At 40.4% G+C, this 19,371-nt stretch overlaps 1 protein-coding gene across 3 annotated transcripts in view; it reads left to right on the plus strand.

Annotated features, from left to right (window-relative positions):
* ATP2A2 (ATPase sarcoplasmic/endoplasmic reticulum Ca2+ transporting 2) overlaps window positions 1-19,371 on the plus strand; it is a 61,539-nt gene that overhangs the window by 22,560 nt on the left and 19,608 nt on the right. For all 3 annotated transcript variants that reach the window (XM_047088252.1, XM_047088251.1, XM_047088250.1), the window contains exons 6-8: window positions 13,970-14,050; window positions 16,214-16,299; window positions 17,286-17,750. In XM_047088252.1, the coding sequence (XP_046944208.1) occupies window positions 13,970-14,050; window positions 16,214-16,299; window positions 17,286-17,750 (632 nt within the window). The remainder of the gene's footprint in view (window positions 1-13,969; window positions 14,051-16,213; window positions 16,300-17,285; window positions 17,751-19,371) is intronic.

The raw sequence follows: 19,371 nt of genomic DNA on the forward strand, positions 1-19,371 counted from the left end.
ATGGAAATTAGTAACCCCTGTGAAGTAGTGTTGTTTCTAAGCAGTTGAGGGAAAGAAAAGACAAAATTGTAAAATTCAAAGATGACTGATTCACTGAAGGACCCAAATTATTATTCTAATTCTGCATGAAGCCGGACAGATTAACCTCTGCAGAATTGGGTAATTGGAGTAGACTTTTTAAATTTTTTTTTTTTCAACGTTTTTTTATTTTATTTTTGGGACAGAGAGAGACAGAGCATGAACGGGGGAGGGGCAGAGAGAGAGGGAGACACAGAATCGGAAACAGGCTCCAGGCTCTGAGCCATCAGCCGAGAGCCTGATGCGGGGCTCGAACTCACGGACCGCGAGATCGTGACCTGGCTGAAGTCAGACGCTTAACCGACTGCGCCACCCAGGCGCCCCTGGAGTAGACTTTTTAAAGGAGCTTTCTGGCTCTAAAAGATGTCTGATTCTGATAATGTGGCCTTATCATTTGTTAACTTGGGCTGTGAATCCAGGTGTACTTTGGCTTTTAGAAAAAAAAGGATTGGAGTAGTCTGACTGAACATTCAGCAAACACTTAATCCATAACTGCCAAGCTCCCTAACACAAATACCCAAGTGACCAATTCTGTGCTGTAGAACAGAGGAGTTGGCAAACTCTGTGTGTGTGTGTGTGTGTACAGAGCCATTTTATTTTAATTTAATTTTTTTAATTCTTATATTTTTTTAACGTTGATTCATTTTGGAGAGACAGTGACAGAGTGCAAGCAGGGGAAGAACAGAGAGAGAGAGGGAGACCCAGAATCCAAAGTAGGCTCCAGGTGCTGTCAGCACAGAGCCCGATGCAGGGCCTGAACCCACGAACCATGAGAGCATGACCTCAGCCTAAGTTGGATGCTTAACCAACTGAGCTACCCAGGTGCCTTTTAATATTTGAGACTCTGAGCCCCAAACAGTCTTTGTAGAAAAATCTTTTTTTTTTCCTTTAAGGCTTTAAAAATGTAAAAATCATTCTCGTCTTCAGGGCTCTTTTAAAAACAAAAACAGGCCTTCAGATTTGGCCAGCTGCTTAGAGCAGTGTTTCACTAACTTTATGTGCATGGGGATTTTGTTAAAGTGCAGATTTTGATTCTGTAGGTCTGGAGTGGGGCCTGGTTATTCAGCATTTCTACCAAGCTCTTAGGTGGACCACATTTTGAGAAGCATAGCACAGTAGTTCTTAATCATTTCTAGATCACAGTCCCTTTGAGAATTGATGAAATCTCCCCAGAGGCCCATTCAAAATTTTGCATGCAATTCAGGGGGGTTCATTTGCCCTTCTCTGCAGAAATCCACTTCAGGATCTAGTTATGTGGTTTTTTAAAGTACGTACTCCATATGATCCAGCAATTCCATTTCTGGGTATATCTGAAGGAAAGGGAATCACTATCCCAAGGAAATAACTGTACCCCCATGTTATTTGCAGCACTGTTTACAATAGGCAAGACATGGAAACAGCCTAAATGTTGATGAATGAACGGGTAAGGAAAATGTGTTAATATGCAGTGGAATATTAGTCCGTCATAAAAAAAAAAAAAGGAGGGAAATCCTGCCATTTGCAACATGTATGGACCTTGAGGTGTTGTGCTAAGTGAAATAAGTCAGAGAAAGACATACTGTGTGATCTCATTTATATGTAGAAGTAAAAAAATTATAATAATCTGAAATTCCTAGAAACAGATCAGATCGGTGTTTGCCAGGGGCAGGAGTGAAGGAATTGGGTGAAGGTGGCCGGAAGGTACAAAACTCGAGTTATAAGACAAGTGTTCAGGGGATGTACTATCCAGCATGATGACTATAGTTAACGATACTATATTGTATGTTTGAAAGTTGCTAAAAGTAGCTTTTACCACAAGGGAAGAAATTGTAACTATGTGAGCTGATGGATGCTACCTAATTGTAGTAATCATTTTGCAATTTATACATAAATCATTATGTTGTACACCTTAAGCTTATATAGGGTGATATGTTGATCTTAATAAAAATGGGGGGGGCAGTGAAGTACAGTTAAGTGGTGTAACTAAGTAAAATATTGTCTTGTTAAGCAGTTTACATAGTATTGCTGAACATTGTTAAAAAGTTTTCACCTGTTTCTAAAATGATAACATGAGGTGCCTGACTGGCTCAGTTGATAGAATATGTGACTCTTGATTTTGAGGTCATGAGTGTCAGTCCATGTTGGGAGAAGAGATTACTTACCAAAAAAAAAAAAAAAAAACCAAATGCTCTAAAATGATAAACATGGATCAGAGAAGGAGAAGCAAAAATGTATGACCAAATAAGGTGGTGAGCAGGTTTGCTGTGTAGCCTTTTCCCCCATATGGAATTGTTTTGCAGTGAGAGTAGGAAAACCAGGCTAGCTAGAGGTATTGGTCTCAGCCTCTGCAACCAGATAATGTAGAAATCATGATCTTAGTTGTTCCTGTAAGTCATAGTTCAGTTTTACAATCAGAAATGGTCTTAACCTTAAATAATTGTACATAAGCAGAAGAGCAAATAATCTAACAGAAATCAGTTCAGATATATTAGAAGCAGAGTTTTGAGACCTAGGGCCCTTCATTCATTAGTCAGGGTAGCTAAGACTAGGAACCATGAGAAATAAGGAACTCAGGTCTCTCTGACCATCAGATCACAATGGACTAGTTGATTTTGAAGCTTTACCTGAATCTCCTGGGGCTGGCATTTCCTGATTTCCTGTAATTACCTCCTCTCCATTCCCCATGACTCAGTGGTAGTCACAGTACCAGTAAGTGGCAGCTCCATCCGTGTCACTGTGATTAAGATTTTGGAAAACGTAGAAGAAACCACATAGTATAGGGAACATGTTTCCTAAGTGTGAAACAGAACTGCCAAGATCACCAGATTTGACTATGTAAAAATGTAGAATGATGTTGATTTTTTTTTTGTTAAAAACTTTGATCTTGAAGATAAAAGAATTTTGGAAAATAAGGTGCTGATTGTTACTAATGCTCAGAAAAATACAAGATTGAGAGTATTAGGAAATGGCAGGAATTAAATTTGGTGGAGTATATGTTTGTGAGAAAATTCTGCTTCTAAGAGTCTATCTTCCAGAAGTAATCTCCGTACACAAAGATGTTCGGCATAGAACATTGTAATGGGAAAAATTATAAATGCCTAGATGGCCATGAAAATAGTGACTGATTTAGTGTGTGGTGTGGATATAAACACTGTGACCTTAGCTTTCTGTGCCTCCTTTTCTTCATCTATAAACTGGGAAAGAAGAGAATCACACCTTTTAGAATCATGAAGATTGTTCTTAACCCATAAAGCCCTTATAGTAGTGCTTGGTATAGAATAACCAAGCATTCTCCAAATTTTAGTGTATGTTATTAACTATGCAGCCATTAAAAAAGCATAAGACCGATAAGCATATATAAAGGGAAGAGGTTTATGATTTCTATTTTTTTAGATATATTTTTTTAATGTTTATTTTTGAGAGAGGCAGTGACAAGAATGTGAGTGGGTTGGGGCAGAGAGAGAGGGAGACATAGAATCCGAAGCAGGCTCCAGGCTCTGAGCTGTCAGCACAGAGCCCGATGCGGGGCTTGAACTCATGAGCTGCGAGATCATGACCTGACCTGAAGTTGGACGCTCAACCAACTGAGCCACCCAGGCGCCCTTATGATTTCTATTTTAATAAAGTTTTAATAAGTGTTATCCATAGAGAAATACCTAGCAGATAAAGATGTCTAACAGCTGGTGTCTATTTTGATGAGAAGAGTAAGGAATGGGTTTTCATCTTTTAAAAGCAGGCTTTACTTCTGGAATAATGAGAAAAGTCAGGGGATGTGCTGGATGCTGTGTACTGTGAGCTTAGTGATGGACTGCGTCAGCATGTACTGAGTGAGCATCATCTCCCACCTCTAGTAACTGGAAACCTGGCTCCTTAGGACCAGCTATGCCATTTTTAATCAGTTTTATTATAAAACAATCCTTACTAATAGCTAAAATATAGTTGTCTGTTCTCCACGTTAGTTTTCACTTTGTAGTCACACAGAAGTTTGATGGTTCCTCCCATGATGGCCTGTTAGGTAGGGGAAGGTAAATTCATTGCCTTTAGAGAACTAGAAGGGAACTTCGCCAGAACTTGGACCCACTGCAGCTTGTCCAGTAGCAGGTGGCAGTTGGGGTGGAGCAGGGAGTCTGGAGTGCAAACGGTGTGAGGATGCTAAAAGTTTATTTCCAAGTTAGTTTTTGCTCTTTCAGCTGTTCATGTAATTATTTTCTTTTTTTTTTTATGAAATTTATTGACAAATTGGTTTCCATACAACACCCAGTGCTCATCCCAAAAGGTGCCCTCCTCAATACCCATCACCCACCCTCCCCTCCCTCCCACCCCCCATCAACCCTCAGTTTGTTCTCAGTTTTTAACAGTCTCTTATGCTTTGGCTCTCTCTCACTCTAACCTCTTTTTTTTTTTTTTTTCCTTCCCCTCCCCCATGGGTTCCTGTTAAGTTTCTCAGGATCCACATAAGAGTGAAACCATATGGTATCTGTCTTTCTCTGTATGGCTTATTTCACTTAGCATTACACTCTCCAGTTCCATCCACGTTGCTACAAAAGGCCATATTTCATTTTTTCTCATTGCCACATAGTATTCCATTGTGTATATATACCACAATTTCTTTATCCATTCATCAGTTGATGGACATTTAGGCTCTTTCCATAATTTGGCTATTGTTGAGAGTGCTGCTATGAACATTGGGGTACAAGTGCCCCTATGCATCAGTACTCCTGTATCCCTTGGATAAATTCCTAGCAGTGCTATTGCTGGGTCATAGGGTAGGTCCATTTTTAATTTTCTGAGGAACCTCCACACTGCTTTCCAGAGCGGCTGCACCAATTTGCATTCCCACCAACAGTGCAAGAGGGTTCCCGTTTCTCCACATCCTCTCCAGCATCTATAGTCTCCTGATTTGTTCATTTTGGCCACTCTGACTGGCGTGAGGTGATACCTGAGTGTGGTTTTGATTTGTATTTCCCTGATAAGGAGCGACGCTGAACATCTTTTCATGTGCCTGTTGGCCATCTGGATGTCTTCTTTAGAGAAGTGTCTATTCATGTTTTCTGCCCATTTCTTCACTGGGTTATTTGTTTTTCGGGTGTGGAGTTTGGTGAGCTCTTTATAGATTTTAGATACTAGCCCTTTGTCCGATATGTCATTTGCAAATATCTTTTCCCATTCCGTTGGTTGCCTTTTAGTTTTGTTGGTTGTTTCCTTTGCTGTGCAGAAGCTTTTTATCTTCATAAGGTCCCAGTAATTCACTTTTGCTTTTAATTCCCTTGCCTTTGGGGATGTGTCTAGTAAGAGATTGCTACGGCTGAGGTCAGAGAGGTCTTTTCCTGCTTTCTCCTCTAAGGTTCTGATGGTTTCCTGTCTCACATTTAGGTCCTTTATCCATTTTGAGTTTATTTTTGTAAATGGTGTGAGAAAGTGGTCTAGTTTCAACCTTCTGCATGTTGCTGTCCAGTTCTCCCAGCACCATTTGTTAAAGAGGCTGTCTTTTTTCCATTGGATGTTCTTTCCTGCTTTGTCAAAGATGAGTTGGCCATACGTTTGTGGGTCTAGTTCTGGGGTTTCTATTCTATTCCATTGGTCTGTGTGTCTGTTTTTGTGCCAATACCATGCTGTCTTGATGATTACAGCTTTGTAGTAGAGGCTAAAGTCTGGGATTGTGATGCCTCCTGCTTTGGTCTTCTTCTTCAAAATTCCTTTGGCTATTCGGGGCCTTTTGTGGTTCCATATGAATTTTAGGATTGCTTGTTCTAATTTCGAGAAGAATGCTGGTGCAATTTTGATTGGGATTGCATTGAATGTGTAGATAGCTTTGGGTAGTATTGACATTTTGACAATATTTATTTTTCCAATCCATGAGCAGGGAATGTCTTTCCATTTCTTTAAATCTTCTTCAATTACCTTCATAAGCTTTCTATAGTTTTCAGCATACAGATCCTTTACATCTTTGGTTAGATTTATTCCTAGGTATTTTATGCTTCTTGGTGCAGCATGTAATTATTTTCAAACCCTTTACCATCTTGATGGTTTTCTTTGGTGCTCAGACGTAAATGCTGTTATGTAAATGGAGTCTGGTTGATATTCGAGACGCTCTTTGCTTTTACAGACTAGGGACACTTCTTTGGCAACCTTCATTGCTCTACCAGCTAAAACCCTGCTCTCACATGTGCTCTTTCCCCTCCACCTCTAGCTAATCTGTGCTAGCATACATGTTCTGTTTTGTTTTTAGTCTAAATGTAAAATTTAAGTAACAATCACTTGTTTCTTCATTCAGCTTAACCAAGTCTGAGATCTCTTTGGTCTTGACTCTCTTCATTGTTCCTCCCTTTGTGACATTCTTCAACTTGATAGTTATCATAAGTCTCTGATGGTTGTTTATTAAAGGAAATAATGTGTGCAAGTATTTTATTTGTTAACAGATATTTATCTGGCACCCACTGTGTGCCAGCACAGTGCTCGGGGCTAGGAAATGCACAGTGACTGAGTGTGTGCCTCATGGAGCTTTTGGTGTAATAATGGGAAGACTTACTGAGCACGTATGTGAGCGTGTCCGGAAAGGAAAGAACAGCTCTCTGTGAGCACATCGAAAGGGATGCCAACCTAAAATGGGAATTTGAGGAATGCCTCGCTGTTCGGGGTGGGGCAAGGTGGCAGAGAAGAGGGTGTATGAAGACTCAGAAAGAGCTTTGAGGAATTGGAGACCGTTGTGTCGGAGGTTAGAGGGAGAGGAAAGTGATAAGAAGCAAGCAGCAGCTGGGCCCTGGGAGGTGCTATAAACCACCTTTAAGATACTGACTTGATCTCAGTTCTGGGAGGAAGAAGGTATTTAAACATTTTAAATAAGAGACTGTAATATTTGCATTACTTTTTTATTTTTTATTTTATTTTTTGAGAGAGAAGGGGCAGGAGGAGAAAGAGATCATCTTAAGCAGGCTCCATGCCCAGCATGGAGCCCAACACGGGTCAATCTTAAAACCGTGAGATCATGACTTGAGCTGAAGTCAGACGCCTAACCGACTGAGCCACCCAGGCACTCACCCCTCCACCCCCCCTTTTTTTTTAAGAGAGAGCGTGAGAGGGTGCAAGTATGGGAGAGGGCAGAGGGAGAGAGAATCTTCTTAACCAGGCTCCACTCTCAGCACGGAGCCCTACGCAGGGCTCGATCCCTCTACCCTGGGATCATGACCTGAGCTGAAATCAAGAGTCCCCAGCTTAGCCAGCTGAGCCATCCAGGTGTCCCTACATTTGCATTTTAAACCATCATAGATAATACTTTGAACAAATGGACTGGAAGCAAACTTAGTGTACTATGGTGATTTGTAATGTCCCTTCCCTACTTACCCTGAGGTCTGGAGAAAGCAGGCAAGTGGACTTCTCAAGTGAGGAATTTCATTCACTTTGCCCAACTATAAAATTGATGACTCAAATCAGAACAATGAAAATATTTAAGTCATAGTTAAATGTTTAATCTAGGTTAATTCTATTACAGCTTGCTTTTCCTAGGAGCCACTTAAAGTAAAAAAACGACAGGCGTGTGGACGGCTTAGTCAGTTGGTCTCGGGTCATGATCTCACAGTCCATGGGTTTGAGCCCCACGTCAGGCTCTGTGCTGACAGCTCAGAGCCTGGAGCCTGCTTCAGATTCTGTTTCCCCCTCTCTCTCTGCCCCTCCCCTGTTCATGCATGCGTGTTCACTCGCTCGCTCTCGCTCTCTCTCAAAAATAAATAAACATTAAATAAATAAAGAGATAAACACGTATATTAAAAAAATAAACTAAAAAACAGTGGTATTTAGGAGATAATTTCTGATCTTATATATAGTTTTTTTAGAAAAGACTTGAATAGCTGGTAGAATTTGCCTCAGTAAATTAGATTTTTTTTTCCCCTTCATAGAACTAGTTCATAAAAAGGCCTTTTCTGAGTAATGCTGATTTAACCATCAGTATTTGTTTATTTTTAAATATTTAATTTTTTTTTAAGTAATCTCTACATTCAACGTGGGGCTTGAACTCATGACCCCAAGATCAAGAGTCATATGCTCCACCCACTGAGCCAGCCAGGTGCCCCCATCTGTATTTATTTTTGACATAGTGATGTAAACATTGTTTAACTACCATGGATTACATTCCTTTCTAGGTTTTAAGATAAAGGAAGTTTGCGTTCATTTCTAAAATGTGGCAGAGTAATTTCCTTTGACTTTGACTTGCATTCTTGGTGAGCTAGTATTAATTATACATGGAGGATTTTTTTCAGAGTAGAAATCCCTATTGTGATAGCAGGTTAAAGACCGATGGACTTATGAATCCAAGAGCTGAATCTGAAAAGTGTCAGAGGTTAAACAAATGGAAGGTATTTCTAACAGTTTATTCTTTTATTACACCACCAGAACCTAAGAGACGGGGAAAAAATTTTCAGAGGAGAAAATTGCAGAGCATCCCCTTGGCAAGAGTAAGAATTTTCCACTACCACTTGCCGTTAAGGGCATTGACATGCTCCATCAGGGAAATATTACTGGGTGCGATCATCAGGAACAGCACTGCCTGCTCCTCACACACAAAACCCTCTGTCTGAAATTCATAGAAGCCAGCGGACAAGGAAAATAATCATGTCTTAATTTGAAAAGTATCAATTGAATCTTCTTTTGCTTCCTTAGAGAGTGTGTGTCCTAATAGATTGAATCCTGTATTGATTATTACAAACAAAAGCATAAAACAGAGTCACATAGCAGGTTAAAAGAAGTCTTTCGTTAATTGAGGTTCCTTAGGCAAGACTCCTTTTACTTCTAGCTGTAGTTTCCTGACTAAACTGAGGGTTGATCAAGATGATGTGGGGGGTTTTCTAGCTAAGAGGATACTAGAACAAAGCAGGTGTTGAGGAACACCAGTTTGGACTAATGCTTTGTTATGGATTTATGCTTCCTTTCCTTAGAGATAGTTTTTGATGAAAACAATGAAATGTAGAACTTTAAGATGATAAATTTCTCAGGTGTTGGAGGACTTAAGGTCCTCTTGGCCTAGAGCTGGCATACTTGGTACATGAGATGCAGCACACAGTAGGCTGTTCTGAACAAGCTCTTCATGGGATCTGTGACTCCAGTTATTGTGCATGGTGGTAATTGTTTCTTCTTAGGTTTTTTGGGTTTTGTTTCCTTTTGTTTTTTGTTTTAGTGTTTGGAGAACTTTTTTTAAAAATTTATTTATAACGTTTAATTTTGAGAGAGAGAGAGGGTGAGTGGAGGAAGGGCAGAGGGAGAGGAGGGCACAGAACTCGAAGCAGGCTCCAGGAGGCTGACACGGGGCTTGAACCCACGAACTGTGAGATCGTGACCTGAGCTGAAGTCACGCTTCCCAGGCACCCTTGGAGAACTTTTTAAAAGGTGGATTACTGGACCCCAAGCCAAATGCATTAAACCAGACTCTTGAAGAGTAGTTTCTGAGAGTGTATAGTTTATAAAAGGCTCCCAGGTGATCTTTTGTTTTTAGCTCCTAAATATTTAATTGCCCCCCAGTTAGAATGCCTGTTATCAGAACCAAGAAAAGTTGAGAAAAGCTTGAGGTCAGTTTTTAAGGGCTTCCCAGGTCATCTGTTCCACTAGCATTTGACATTTGAGTCATTCCTAAATATTTAGCCAACAATTAAATGTATATCCATATAATTTCTGTACAGCAAAGAAATGACCTTCATGTATTTTTTTTTTAATTTTTTTTAACGTTTATTTATTTTTGAGACAGAGACAGAGCATGAACAGGGGAGGGGCAGAGAGAGAGGGAGACACAGAATCTGAAACAGGCTCCAGGCTCTGAGCTGTCAGCACAGAGCCCGATGCAGGGCTCGAACTCACGGACCGTGAAATCATGACCTGAGCCAAAGTTGGACGCTTAACCGACCAAGCCACCCAGGCACCCCGACCTTCATGTATTTAATATAGACCTTTGGGGGCACCCAGGTGGCTCAGTTAGCATCCAGCTTTGGATCAGGTCATAATCTCACGGTTGGGTGAGTTCAAGAATGTGTGTGTGTGTGTGTGTGTGTGTGTGTGTGTGTGTGTGTGTGTGTGTATACATGCACACCTGTGTTTGTTTTTTTTTGTTGTTTCTTTCAGGAGTAGAATTTAATGATTTATAACTTACATGTAACAAGTATTCATCACAGCAAGTACCCTCCTTAATGCCCATCACCCATTTAGCCCATCCCCCCACCCTCTAGCAACCTTGTTTATGCCCCTATGTTCACCTGTTTTGTTTCTTAAATTCCATGTATGAGTGAAATCGTAGGATATTTGTCTTTCTCTGACTGATTTATTTCACTTTTAACATAGTACACTCTAGTTCTATCAGAATGAGTATAATTTTTAATGCTGCATATATTTAGTATTGATTCCGGGGTGCCTGGGTGGCTCAGTCGCTTGAGCGGCCGACTTTGGCTCAGGTCATGATCTCACAGCTCATGAGTTTGAGCCCTGCATTGGGCTCCGTGCTGACAGCTCAGAGCTTGGAGCCTGCTCCAGATTTTGTGTCTCCCTCTCTCTCTGCCCCTCCCCCACTCGCATTCTGTCTCTGTCTCTCTCAAAAAAGTATGAACTAGGGCTTATATATGAAATTGTTGAACTAGAAAAACAGGATTCAACTTTTAACATAAAATGAAGTGTTCTTTTAAATTGCTGGTATATGTTCAGCTGTTAGAGTACCGAAGTGTCAGAGTACTTACAGATTGTGGGGACCTCTATGCCATGTTAGACATTTTTTTGCTCCTGTAGGACCATGACATAAATTGCCTCTGACAGCAGGAAACATTTTTCTTTCTTTCTTCCTTTTTTTATTTATTTTGAGAGAGAAAGAGAGCGGGGAAAGGGGATAGGCTTGAACTCACAAACCGTGAGACCATGCATGACCTGAGCCAAAATCAAGAATGTCAGACACTTAACTAACTGAGCCACCCAGGTGCCCCAAGAACCATTTTCAAGTAAATTTTCCATTTAGAGTCCTATGCTCATGATTGAACCTTATAATTCTTTTCTTTAAAAAAAAATTTTTTTTTAACATTTATTTATTTTTTGAGAGAGAGTGAGCCGGGAAGGGGCAGAGAAAGGAAGTCACAGAATCCAAAGCAGGCTCCGGGCTCTGAGCTGTCAGTACCGAGCCAGATGCAGGGCCCAAACTCACAAACCGCAAGATCATGATCTGGGCCAAAGTCAGACACTTAACCAACTGAGCCACCCAGGTGCCCCTATTCTTTCATGTTCAGGATCACATGTGATCGAATTAATTGTGACATCCAGAAATAATACAGTAAAATTTTTATTAAAATTTTTTTTTAATCTTTATTTTTGAGAGAGAGAGAGACAGAGTGGTGAGCAGGGGAGGGGCAGGGAGAGAGGGAGACACAGAGTCTGAAGCAGTCTCCAGGCTCTGAGCGGTCAGCACAGAGCCCGACATGGGGTTCGAATTCATAAACCATGAGATCATGACCTGAGCTGAAGTCTGATACTTAACCAACTGAGCCACCCTGGCTCCCCTACAGTAAAAAATTTTAATTGGTTTCAAATTTTTATCTTGATGGAGCACTTGAGCTGTTGTTAGGCCATTGAAGTTTAGTTATATATGGTTACTTACTGTAGCAGGAACAGAATTAAGAGGAAACGTTCTCGTTTATTCAGTTGGGGAATATTGCTGTTCGTTGCATAAGCATTTCCAGCAGGAGTTTCACTTTAACTTAATGTGTCCCTGCAGTCAAATGCAAGGGTGATCCTTGTCCCTTGAGATTATATACTGACAGTCTGTTTCTGTGCCCCTTTGTGACCACATTCCCTAGTTAGGCTACAGGGTGGTTTAATGAACTAGAGGTCAAAAAGCAAACCAACTCTTCCTGAACTTCAAAGCTCTGAAAGGCAGAAAAACCAGAGCTAAGTGGTAGGTGTTTGACAAATAAAATGAGTCTCCTTGGACAGAAAAGCTATTTTGCCAGTTTGTATATAACCAGTGTCAGTTAAAATTCAGTTTGTAGAGTAAGTATGGAAAATGAACATTTGACTTAAAAATACTATATGTAATGCTAGGGGAGACTATATTTCTTCTAATTTTTAGCTCTCCTTATATCAGACTTCCAAAACTACCATAGTTACCTTTTTTTTTTTTAATTTTTTTAATGTTTGTTTATTTTTGAGAGACAGAGTGTGAGCCGAGGAGGGTCAGAGAGAGAGGGAGACACAGAATCTGAAGTAGGCTCCAGGCTCTGAGCTGTCAGCACAGAACCCGATGTGGGGCTCGAACCTACAAACCCTGAGATCATAACCTGAGCCAAAGTCGGACACTTAACCGACTGAGCCACCCAGGCACCCCCCCCCCTTAGTTACCTTTTAGAAGGTCAGGAAAAGCTGTTGTACACTTAATGCCCAGTTGCTTTGGTACTGATATGTCCTCATTTAACAGTATTTGAACACCCACAGTGTGCTGGACACTATTCTCCAGGCCCATGTGAAACAGTGGCTTTATCTGTTCCTATATCTGCAATGTGGCATTTACTTTATACAAACTAGAGACGTGAGCCCTTTAAAAGAGCTGTTAAAGGAGCTCTTTGGCCTAGTGAAGAAGACTGTGTTGACTTAAAGATCCTCTTGAGGTGAATTTTTTTTTTTAATTTTTTTTTAATGTTTGTTTATTTTTTGAGAGAGTGAGTGGGGGAGGGGCAGTGAGAGGGGGAGACACAGAATCCAAAGCAAGCACCAGGCTCTGAGCTGTCAGCGCAGAGCCCGAAGCAGGGCTCGAACTCACCAACTGGGAGATCATGATCTGAGCCGAAGTTGGACACCCAACCGACTGAGCCACCCAGGCGCCCCTTGGGGTGAATTTCAAAAGGCTTATTCACTTATTTGATAAATCAAATTTCAAAAGATACCCAAGGGTACAAGGTGAAAAGTCTCCCTCTATCCACCACGCTGGTAACCCCCTCGTTAACATTTTGTGACCCCTTCCCGGAGGTATTTCCCTTATGAATGGTAGCTGTCTATAAGTGATGTTTCACACTCATGTTCCCCCCCCCCCAATATACAGTATACCTAAGGAGGAAATTTTCACTTTAGCATGAATGGAGTTGTCTTATCTTTCTACTGTTAATAAAAGACTATGCTGTGACTAACTACATTCTATTGAGCCTATCTGAAGAGTAAATTCCTTGTAGTGGAATACGTGGTGTAAAAAGATTGTGCTTTGCAGTTTTGATATATAGTGCCGAATTGCCCTCCAGAGATTTTGTAACAGTTTTTTCTTCGTACTCAGCAGCATATGAAGGTGGGCACAAAGTCTGGAACCAGAGTGGAATTACACACTAAATGGACTGCTAATATTACGTAGAATGTTTACTGACATTACATGCATTTAATTTGTCCTTGTTAACTGTGTACTAACAAGCATTTCATTGATCTCTGCTCAGGCACTTGCCTCCAAGTGATTTATGACACTAACAATTTTTTTCCTTATTTAAATGAAAATTTTCAGACATTAGAGTCACCACCCTGTAAGAATCCCTGTTTTTTATACATCCTTGCATACTTGGTACATTTTCTGAACTCTTATTGTCTGTCAATTTGGTAGTTTAAAAGTGGTGTCTCCTGCTTCTATTTCTTGTTACTCTTACAAGTGAGATTTTTTTTTTTAGTGTCTTTGAGATGTTTGTTACCTATTCGTGATATTTTAGCTTTTCTGATGGGATAATCTGTTATCTGTCTAGCAAGAGTTTTTCTAACCCTAAGGATAAGGTGATTATCTTAATTTAACAGATTTTGATATATTTGTGCTGTATACAGGCTATGTATTTCCCTTAAAATTTGTTTTATTTGGAGACAGATTTATCTCTATGAAACACGAACATGAATTACAGAGTTGCTTATTTTAACTGCCTTTATTCTCCCCAATTAGTTGGTGACAAAGTTCCTGCTGATATAAGATTAACTTCCATCAAATCTACTACTCTGAGAGTTGACCAGTCCATTCTCACAGGTAAACATTATACATTGGAAAGTCTTTGAATGTGCAGACTCTCTCAGATCCCATGCTAAGAGTTGACTCTTGCCTCACTGTCCCTTTATCGTACTTCACTTAATCCTCTCCAAGATATTTACTTCTTAAAACTTATTGCCAATGTATGAGGCTTAAAGGTATTTAAAAACAAACTTGGCTTTCATCTCCTAAGACCCCTTTAAATTTTACCAAAAATTAGCTTTCAAAAAAAAAAAAGTTACAAATTCCTACATTAGCAGAGGCAGTAATTTCCTCCTTCCTTCCTTCCTTCCTTCCTTCCTTCCTTCCTTCCTTCCTTCCTTCCTTCCTTCCTTCCTTCCTTCCTTCCTTCCTTCCTATGCTTATTTTTGAGAAAGAGACAGCGTGCAAGCAGGGAAAGGGCAGAGAGAGAGGGAGACACAGAATCCAAAGCAGGCTCTAGGCTCTGAGCTGTCAGCACAGAGCCCGACACAGGGCTCGAACTCACCCCGAGATCATGACCTGAGCCGAAGTCGGACACTTAACCGACTGAGCCACCCAAGCGCCCAGCAAGGGCAGTAATCTTCAGGTTGAAGTGTTGTCTCTCTCTTTTGTGGAAAATGAATTATTTAGTGTTCTTTTTCCAGTCAGGAAAAAAAGGCTCCAGAGCTGTAATTTTTTTCATTGGAGGAATGCTACTCTTGCATCTATCATACTTGGCAATGATCAAATGTAGAATTAACAAAAGCTAGCACCTTCCAAAATGGTGAATGTTTTACTGCCTGAAGTTTGCATGTTTAGATCTGAGATTGGAACATTGTTCCATTTTTGTTTGATAAAGGTACAGTCTGGGGGGGAGGGTTCATATTAACTGGAAGTAAGGTGGTCAGAAGATTAACTCAGACACAATGCTAACCTGAATTAAATAGAGTATAAAATCCAAAGGTAATCAAGATTTATCTGATTATCAGTTTTGTAAAGCAGCTGAAGTAATGGGAGGTAGTATTGTGAGTAGCCTGAGCTCTGTTTTTTATTGTTTCATTATGAATAGCTTATTTACTAAAATTCCCATTAGCAGCAATAGCTGAAAGCTGATTAAGCCATAAAATGTTGGGAAACTGATTAGGTTGTGCATATAAAATTTTCATCGTGTGCCCATAGAAATAATTAACTTTTAAAACTTTTCATAGAATCTCTTAAATGTTTTTTGTTAATCAGTTTTAATGTTCCAGTTTTAATAACTGGAGCCGTATTTTGCATTACTCAGAGTGACCCCAGTTATTTTCATAAGTGATGTTAAGTAAAGTTGAAACCAAATTCAATGAGACATTGTAAAAGTTGTAAGAAGTTGTCCTTTATATACCATGTGGTGTTTTTAGTGCAACTGCTGATGTTTTTCAGTTTTGTTTTATTGAAATAGAATGGTCTGATCACTCATCACTAATGCAGATATTTCTAAAACTATGTTTTCATTTCTCATGTCTGACATTACTGAACAGGTTTCCCAGTGATGATCCTCATTACGTAATATAATGTATCTAGTTTTTTAGTGTGTTAAGAATATATGTTCACCGGGGCGCCTGGGTGGCGCAGTCGGTTAAGCGTCCGACTTCAGCCAGGTCACGATCTCGCGGTCCGTGAGTTCGAGCCCCGCGTCAGGCTCTGGGCTGATGGCTCAGAGCCTGGAGCCTGTTTCCGATTCTGTGTCTCCCTCTCTCTCTGCCCCTCCCCCGTTCATGCTCTGTCTCTCTCTGTCCCAAAAATAAAATAAACGTTGAAAAAAAAAATTAAAAAAAAAAAAAAAAAGAATATATGTTCACCTTTTTTTTTGGAAGTATTAGTGTGTATGTGCAACTACAACAAATACATATAAATACATATTCACAGTATTAGAGTATAAAATTGATACCTGAAAACAGACGAGATTTGAATAGTTACTGTGGGAAATAAAGGCAGTTGACTGGGATTTTATTTCAAAATTAAGTTTATTTTGAAATTGTACTAATTTTAATCCTGACATTCTTTGCTCTGAAGTTAGTTTCTAAGTTTTACTAGCTCACCTCCTTCGAGCAGATGGGGTCTTTTATCCTATTTCCTGAGAGTGCTAGCAGTTTAATGAGTGAGGGTCCAGGTTCTACATGTGGATGGCACAGATCTAATGGTTCCTTCTCTCAACCTGCTTAGGTGAGTCTGTGTCTGTCATCAAGCACACTGACCCTGTCCCAGACCCACGGGCCGTCAACCAAGATAAGAAGAACATGCTGTTTTCTGTAAGTACTTTGTCAAATGTAAAGATCAGGTCAAACACCTTTAAATTCTTTATCTGTATACCTAGAAAAGTAGATCTGTGTGAGAGAGGCTTAGCCTATAAAGATGTTTTTAAATGATGTGGATGATATCAGTATGTAGATCACAGGAAAAAGGTGTGTGTTTAGAAAGTAAGGAAATGTGGCAACAATAATAAGAGGTGACTCTGGGTGAAAAGTAAAATGGATGCTCATTGTACACCAGTTTTTCTGTTAAATTTTTTTGAAATGAAAAGTTGAGAAATTGATAGGCTTTGCTTGTTTGGCATTTAAAATACTTCAAATGGTAGGTATTTGTATACGGGTTAGTATGGGAGCCTAGCCACTCCTAGTAAATAAAGTGCTATAGGATTACAGTGAAAATCATGAAGTTGTATCACACCAGCACTGGGAAGTAAAGTGGGGTGGGGAGAGAGTGCTCCTACTTGATTTCATGATTTCTGAATGCCAGTGCTTGAGTGGAGGTCCTCAAGGTAGCTCACGGTGCTGGTGGCCCTGCTTGTTATAGGTGATCACAGTGGGGGCAGGGAGGTTGAGCTATTGGAGCCAGCTGTGGAGAATGCTTAGGGTTGAGGGCCGGATGGAGTTTGAAGAGTCAGGAACGCAGAGGGGTTAGAGCCCTGTTCCAGCCCAAAGCCAGTCTGCAGGCCAGGCTCAATATTACGAATAGAGTTTCCAGGGGCGAGTGGTCAGGGTGGAGCTTCCCTGGGCAAGTAGGAACTGCATGAAATGAGAAACAAGAAGAGCCAGGCCATGCTGCCTGCATTGTCCAGGTTGGATGGCTAGTTCTCTGAGTAGCAGCAGCCACTGGAAGGCCCAGCAGAATATGAGAGTGTCTGGGTGCTCTAATAAATACCCACAGACTAGTAAACTGTTCTGAGTTCACTAGTCAGTGTTTAAGTTGGGTGCATTGTTACTCTTCTAATCAGTTTCCTCTACTTCTGTTGTAGGGAACAAACATTGCTGCTGGCAAAGCCATGGGAGTGGTGGTGGCAACTGGAGTTAACACAGAAATCGGCAAGATCCGGGATGAGATGGTGGCAACAGAACAGGAGAGAACACCCCTCCAGCAGAAACTAGACGAGTTTGGGGAGCAGCTTTCCAAAGTCATATCCCTTATTTGCATTGCAGTCTGGATCATAAACATTGGGCACTTCAATGACCCAGTTCACGGAGGCTCCTGGATCAGGGGTGCTATTTACTACTTTAAAATTGCGGTGGCCCTGGCTGTGGCGGCCATTCCTGAAGGTCTGCCTGCTGTCATCACCACCTGCCTGGCTCTTGGAACTCGCAGAATGGCAAAGAAAAATGCCATTGTTCGAAGTCTCCCTTCTGTGGAAACCCTTGGTTGTACTTCTGTTATCTGCTCAGACAAGACTGGTACGCTTACGACGAACCAGATGTCAGTGTGCAGGGTAAGTGGGAGTGATTTAAGACTCTTTGCTGCTGGTGGTTGATTCATCCTAAGAATATGCCCTCATGTCATCAAAACCTTGGATTTGTAATTTGATACCTTTTAAAGTACTTTAAACAAATAGGGTTGTGTGTATAGCCTTAACCCAAGGTACTCTGATGCCTCAAAGGAATTTAGTCCTCTAATTCCTAAAACTAATTCATGAAATAAGGGTATCTGCATGGTTAACGTACTTACACTGGGGAAGGTAACTATAGACGGGCTGTAAATGTGTTAGGTGACTGCTCCATCACTGAGTGCATGTATGTTACTGAAACAGCCTTAAGAGAATTCTGTAAAGCAGCTAGTTCCCTACCTACCAGCCTAGCTAAACTTCTAACTTGTGTTTTCATAACACAGTGGATGAGACATGCTTTCTTGAAAGGCAAATAATTGCTTTGTTCTATGTTCATCCTTCTTTATTAGGTTGTCTTGACCATCACTTGGGGGATAAAATAAGAAACTGTTTAAACTTGCCCTTAGAAAAGTAATAACTACAGAAATACTGATACAGCTGAATTAAGTTCTTTCCCTAGGTTTTATTTGAACAACTTTATACAAGTGAAAGTATAATTTTCCCAAAGGTACACAACTTGTAAAATACTGAGTGGACACCAAAGATCCTGTTTGGCTTGTTAAATATTGAGAGAATCAGTAAAATGGTAAAACTGATTACAAAGAGCATTTGAGGAAGTACTCAATATTAGAATAGAATTGCTGTATGTTAGATTACAAAAACTGGTTAATATCCTATAGGGCACTGGCACCTGGATGGCTCAGTTGGGTAAGTGACCCGCCACTCTTGATTTCGGCTCAAGTCATGATCTCACGGTTTGTGGGTTTGAGCCCCGAGTCCAGCTCTGCACTGATAGTTGCGGAGCCTGCTTGGGATTCTCCCTCTCCCTCTCTGCTCCTCTCCCATGCTTGCACTCTCTCAAAATAAACAAATAAATAAACTTTTTAAAAAAGTAGTCACTAGGGCAGTGAAACTACAGTTTGTCTTTCCTGTAGGAGTATCCACAGCCTCCTGTAAGTAACAAGCTCTAAATAAATAAATAGCACAGTGGAACAGTGTTTTATATTTCTAGAATACTAATCTTTGAGCCTGTAAAGTAATGTTTCTGAATGACATTGAAGGGACTGTGGATATCCTGTTGGCCTTATTTCCAGGTTTTGGATAATGTTTTTTCGTATTAGAAATCATTTTTCTTCTAATACAATTAAACCCTTGGAATTTTTATCTTGCCAAATTGAAACTCATGATGATTTTTAGATACACAACTCCCCCCACACTCCCACCAACTCTTCGTGTAGTCCAGACCCCAATTTAGAATGAATGGACAGGTGTTTTGTCTCTTATGTGGTAATAAGCAGGGGTTTGACTCAGCTACCTAGGTTTACCTAGGTTTTCATGCCTTGGAACCAGAAAAGGTGTAAACTGGCTAATAGCTAGTTGTCAACTAATTTCAAACTGTGGGAGCAAATCAGATTTCAAACTAAGAATAAAACAGAGTCTGTAATAAAAGATTTTTGTTTTTATATTTTCTCTTAGCTGGTGTAAGATGTTTTCTTCCATTAAACAG

Source organism: Lynx rufus, unplaced genomic scaffold (assembly GCF_022079265.1).
Source record: "Lynx rufus isolate CCGP_SWC_20201006 ecotype Redwood Valley unplaced genomic scaffold, mLynRuf1.p SCAF_24, whole genome shotgun sequence".
Lineage (NCBI taxonomy): Eukaryota > Metazoa > Chordata > Mammalia > Carnivora > Felidae > Lynx > Lynx rufus.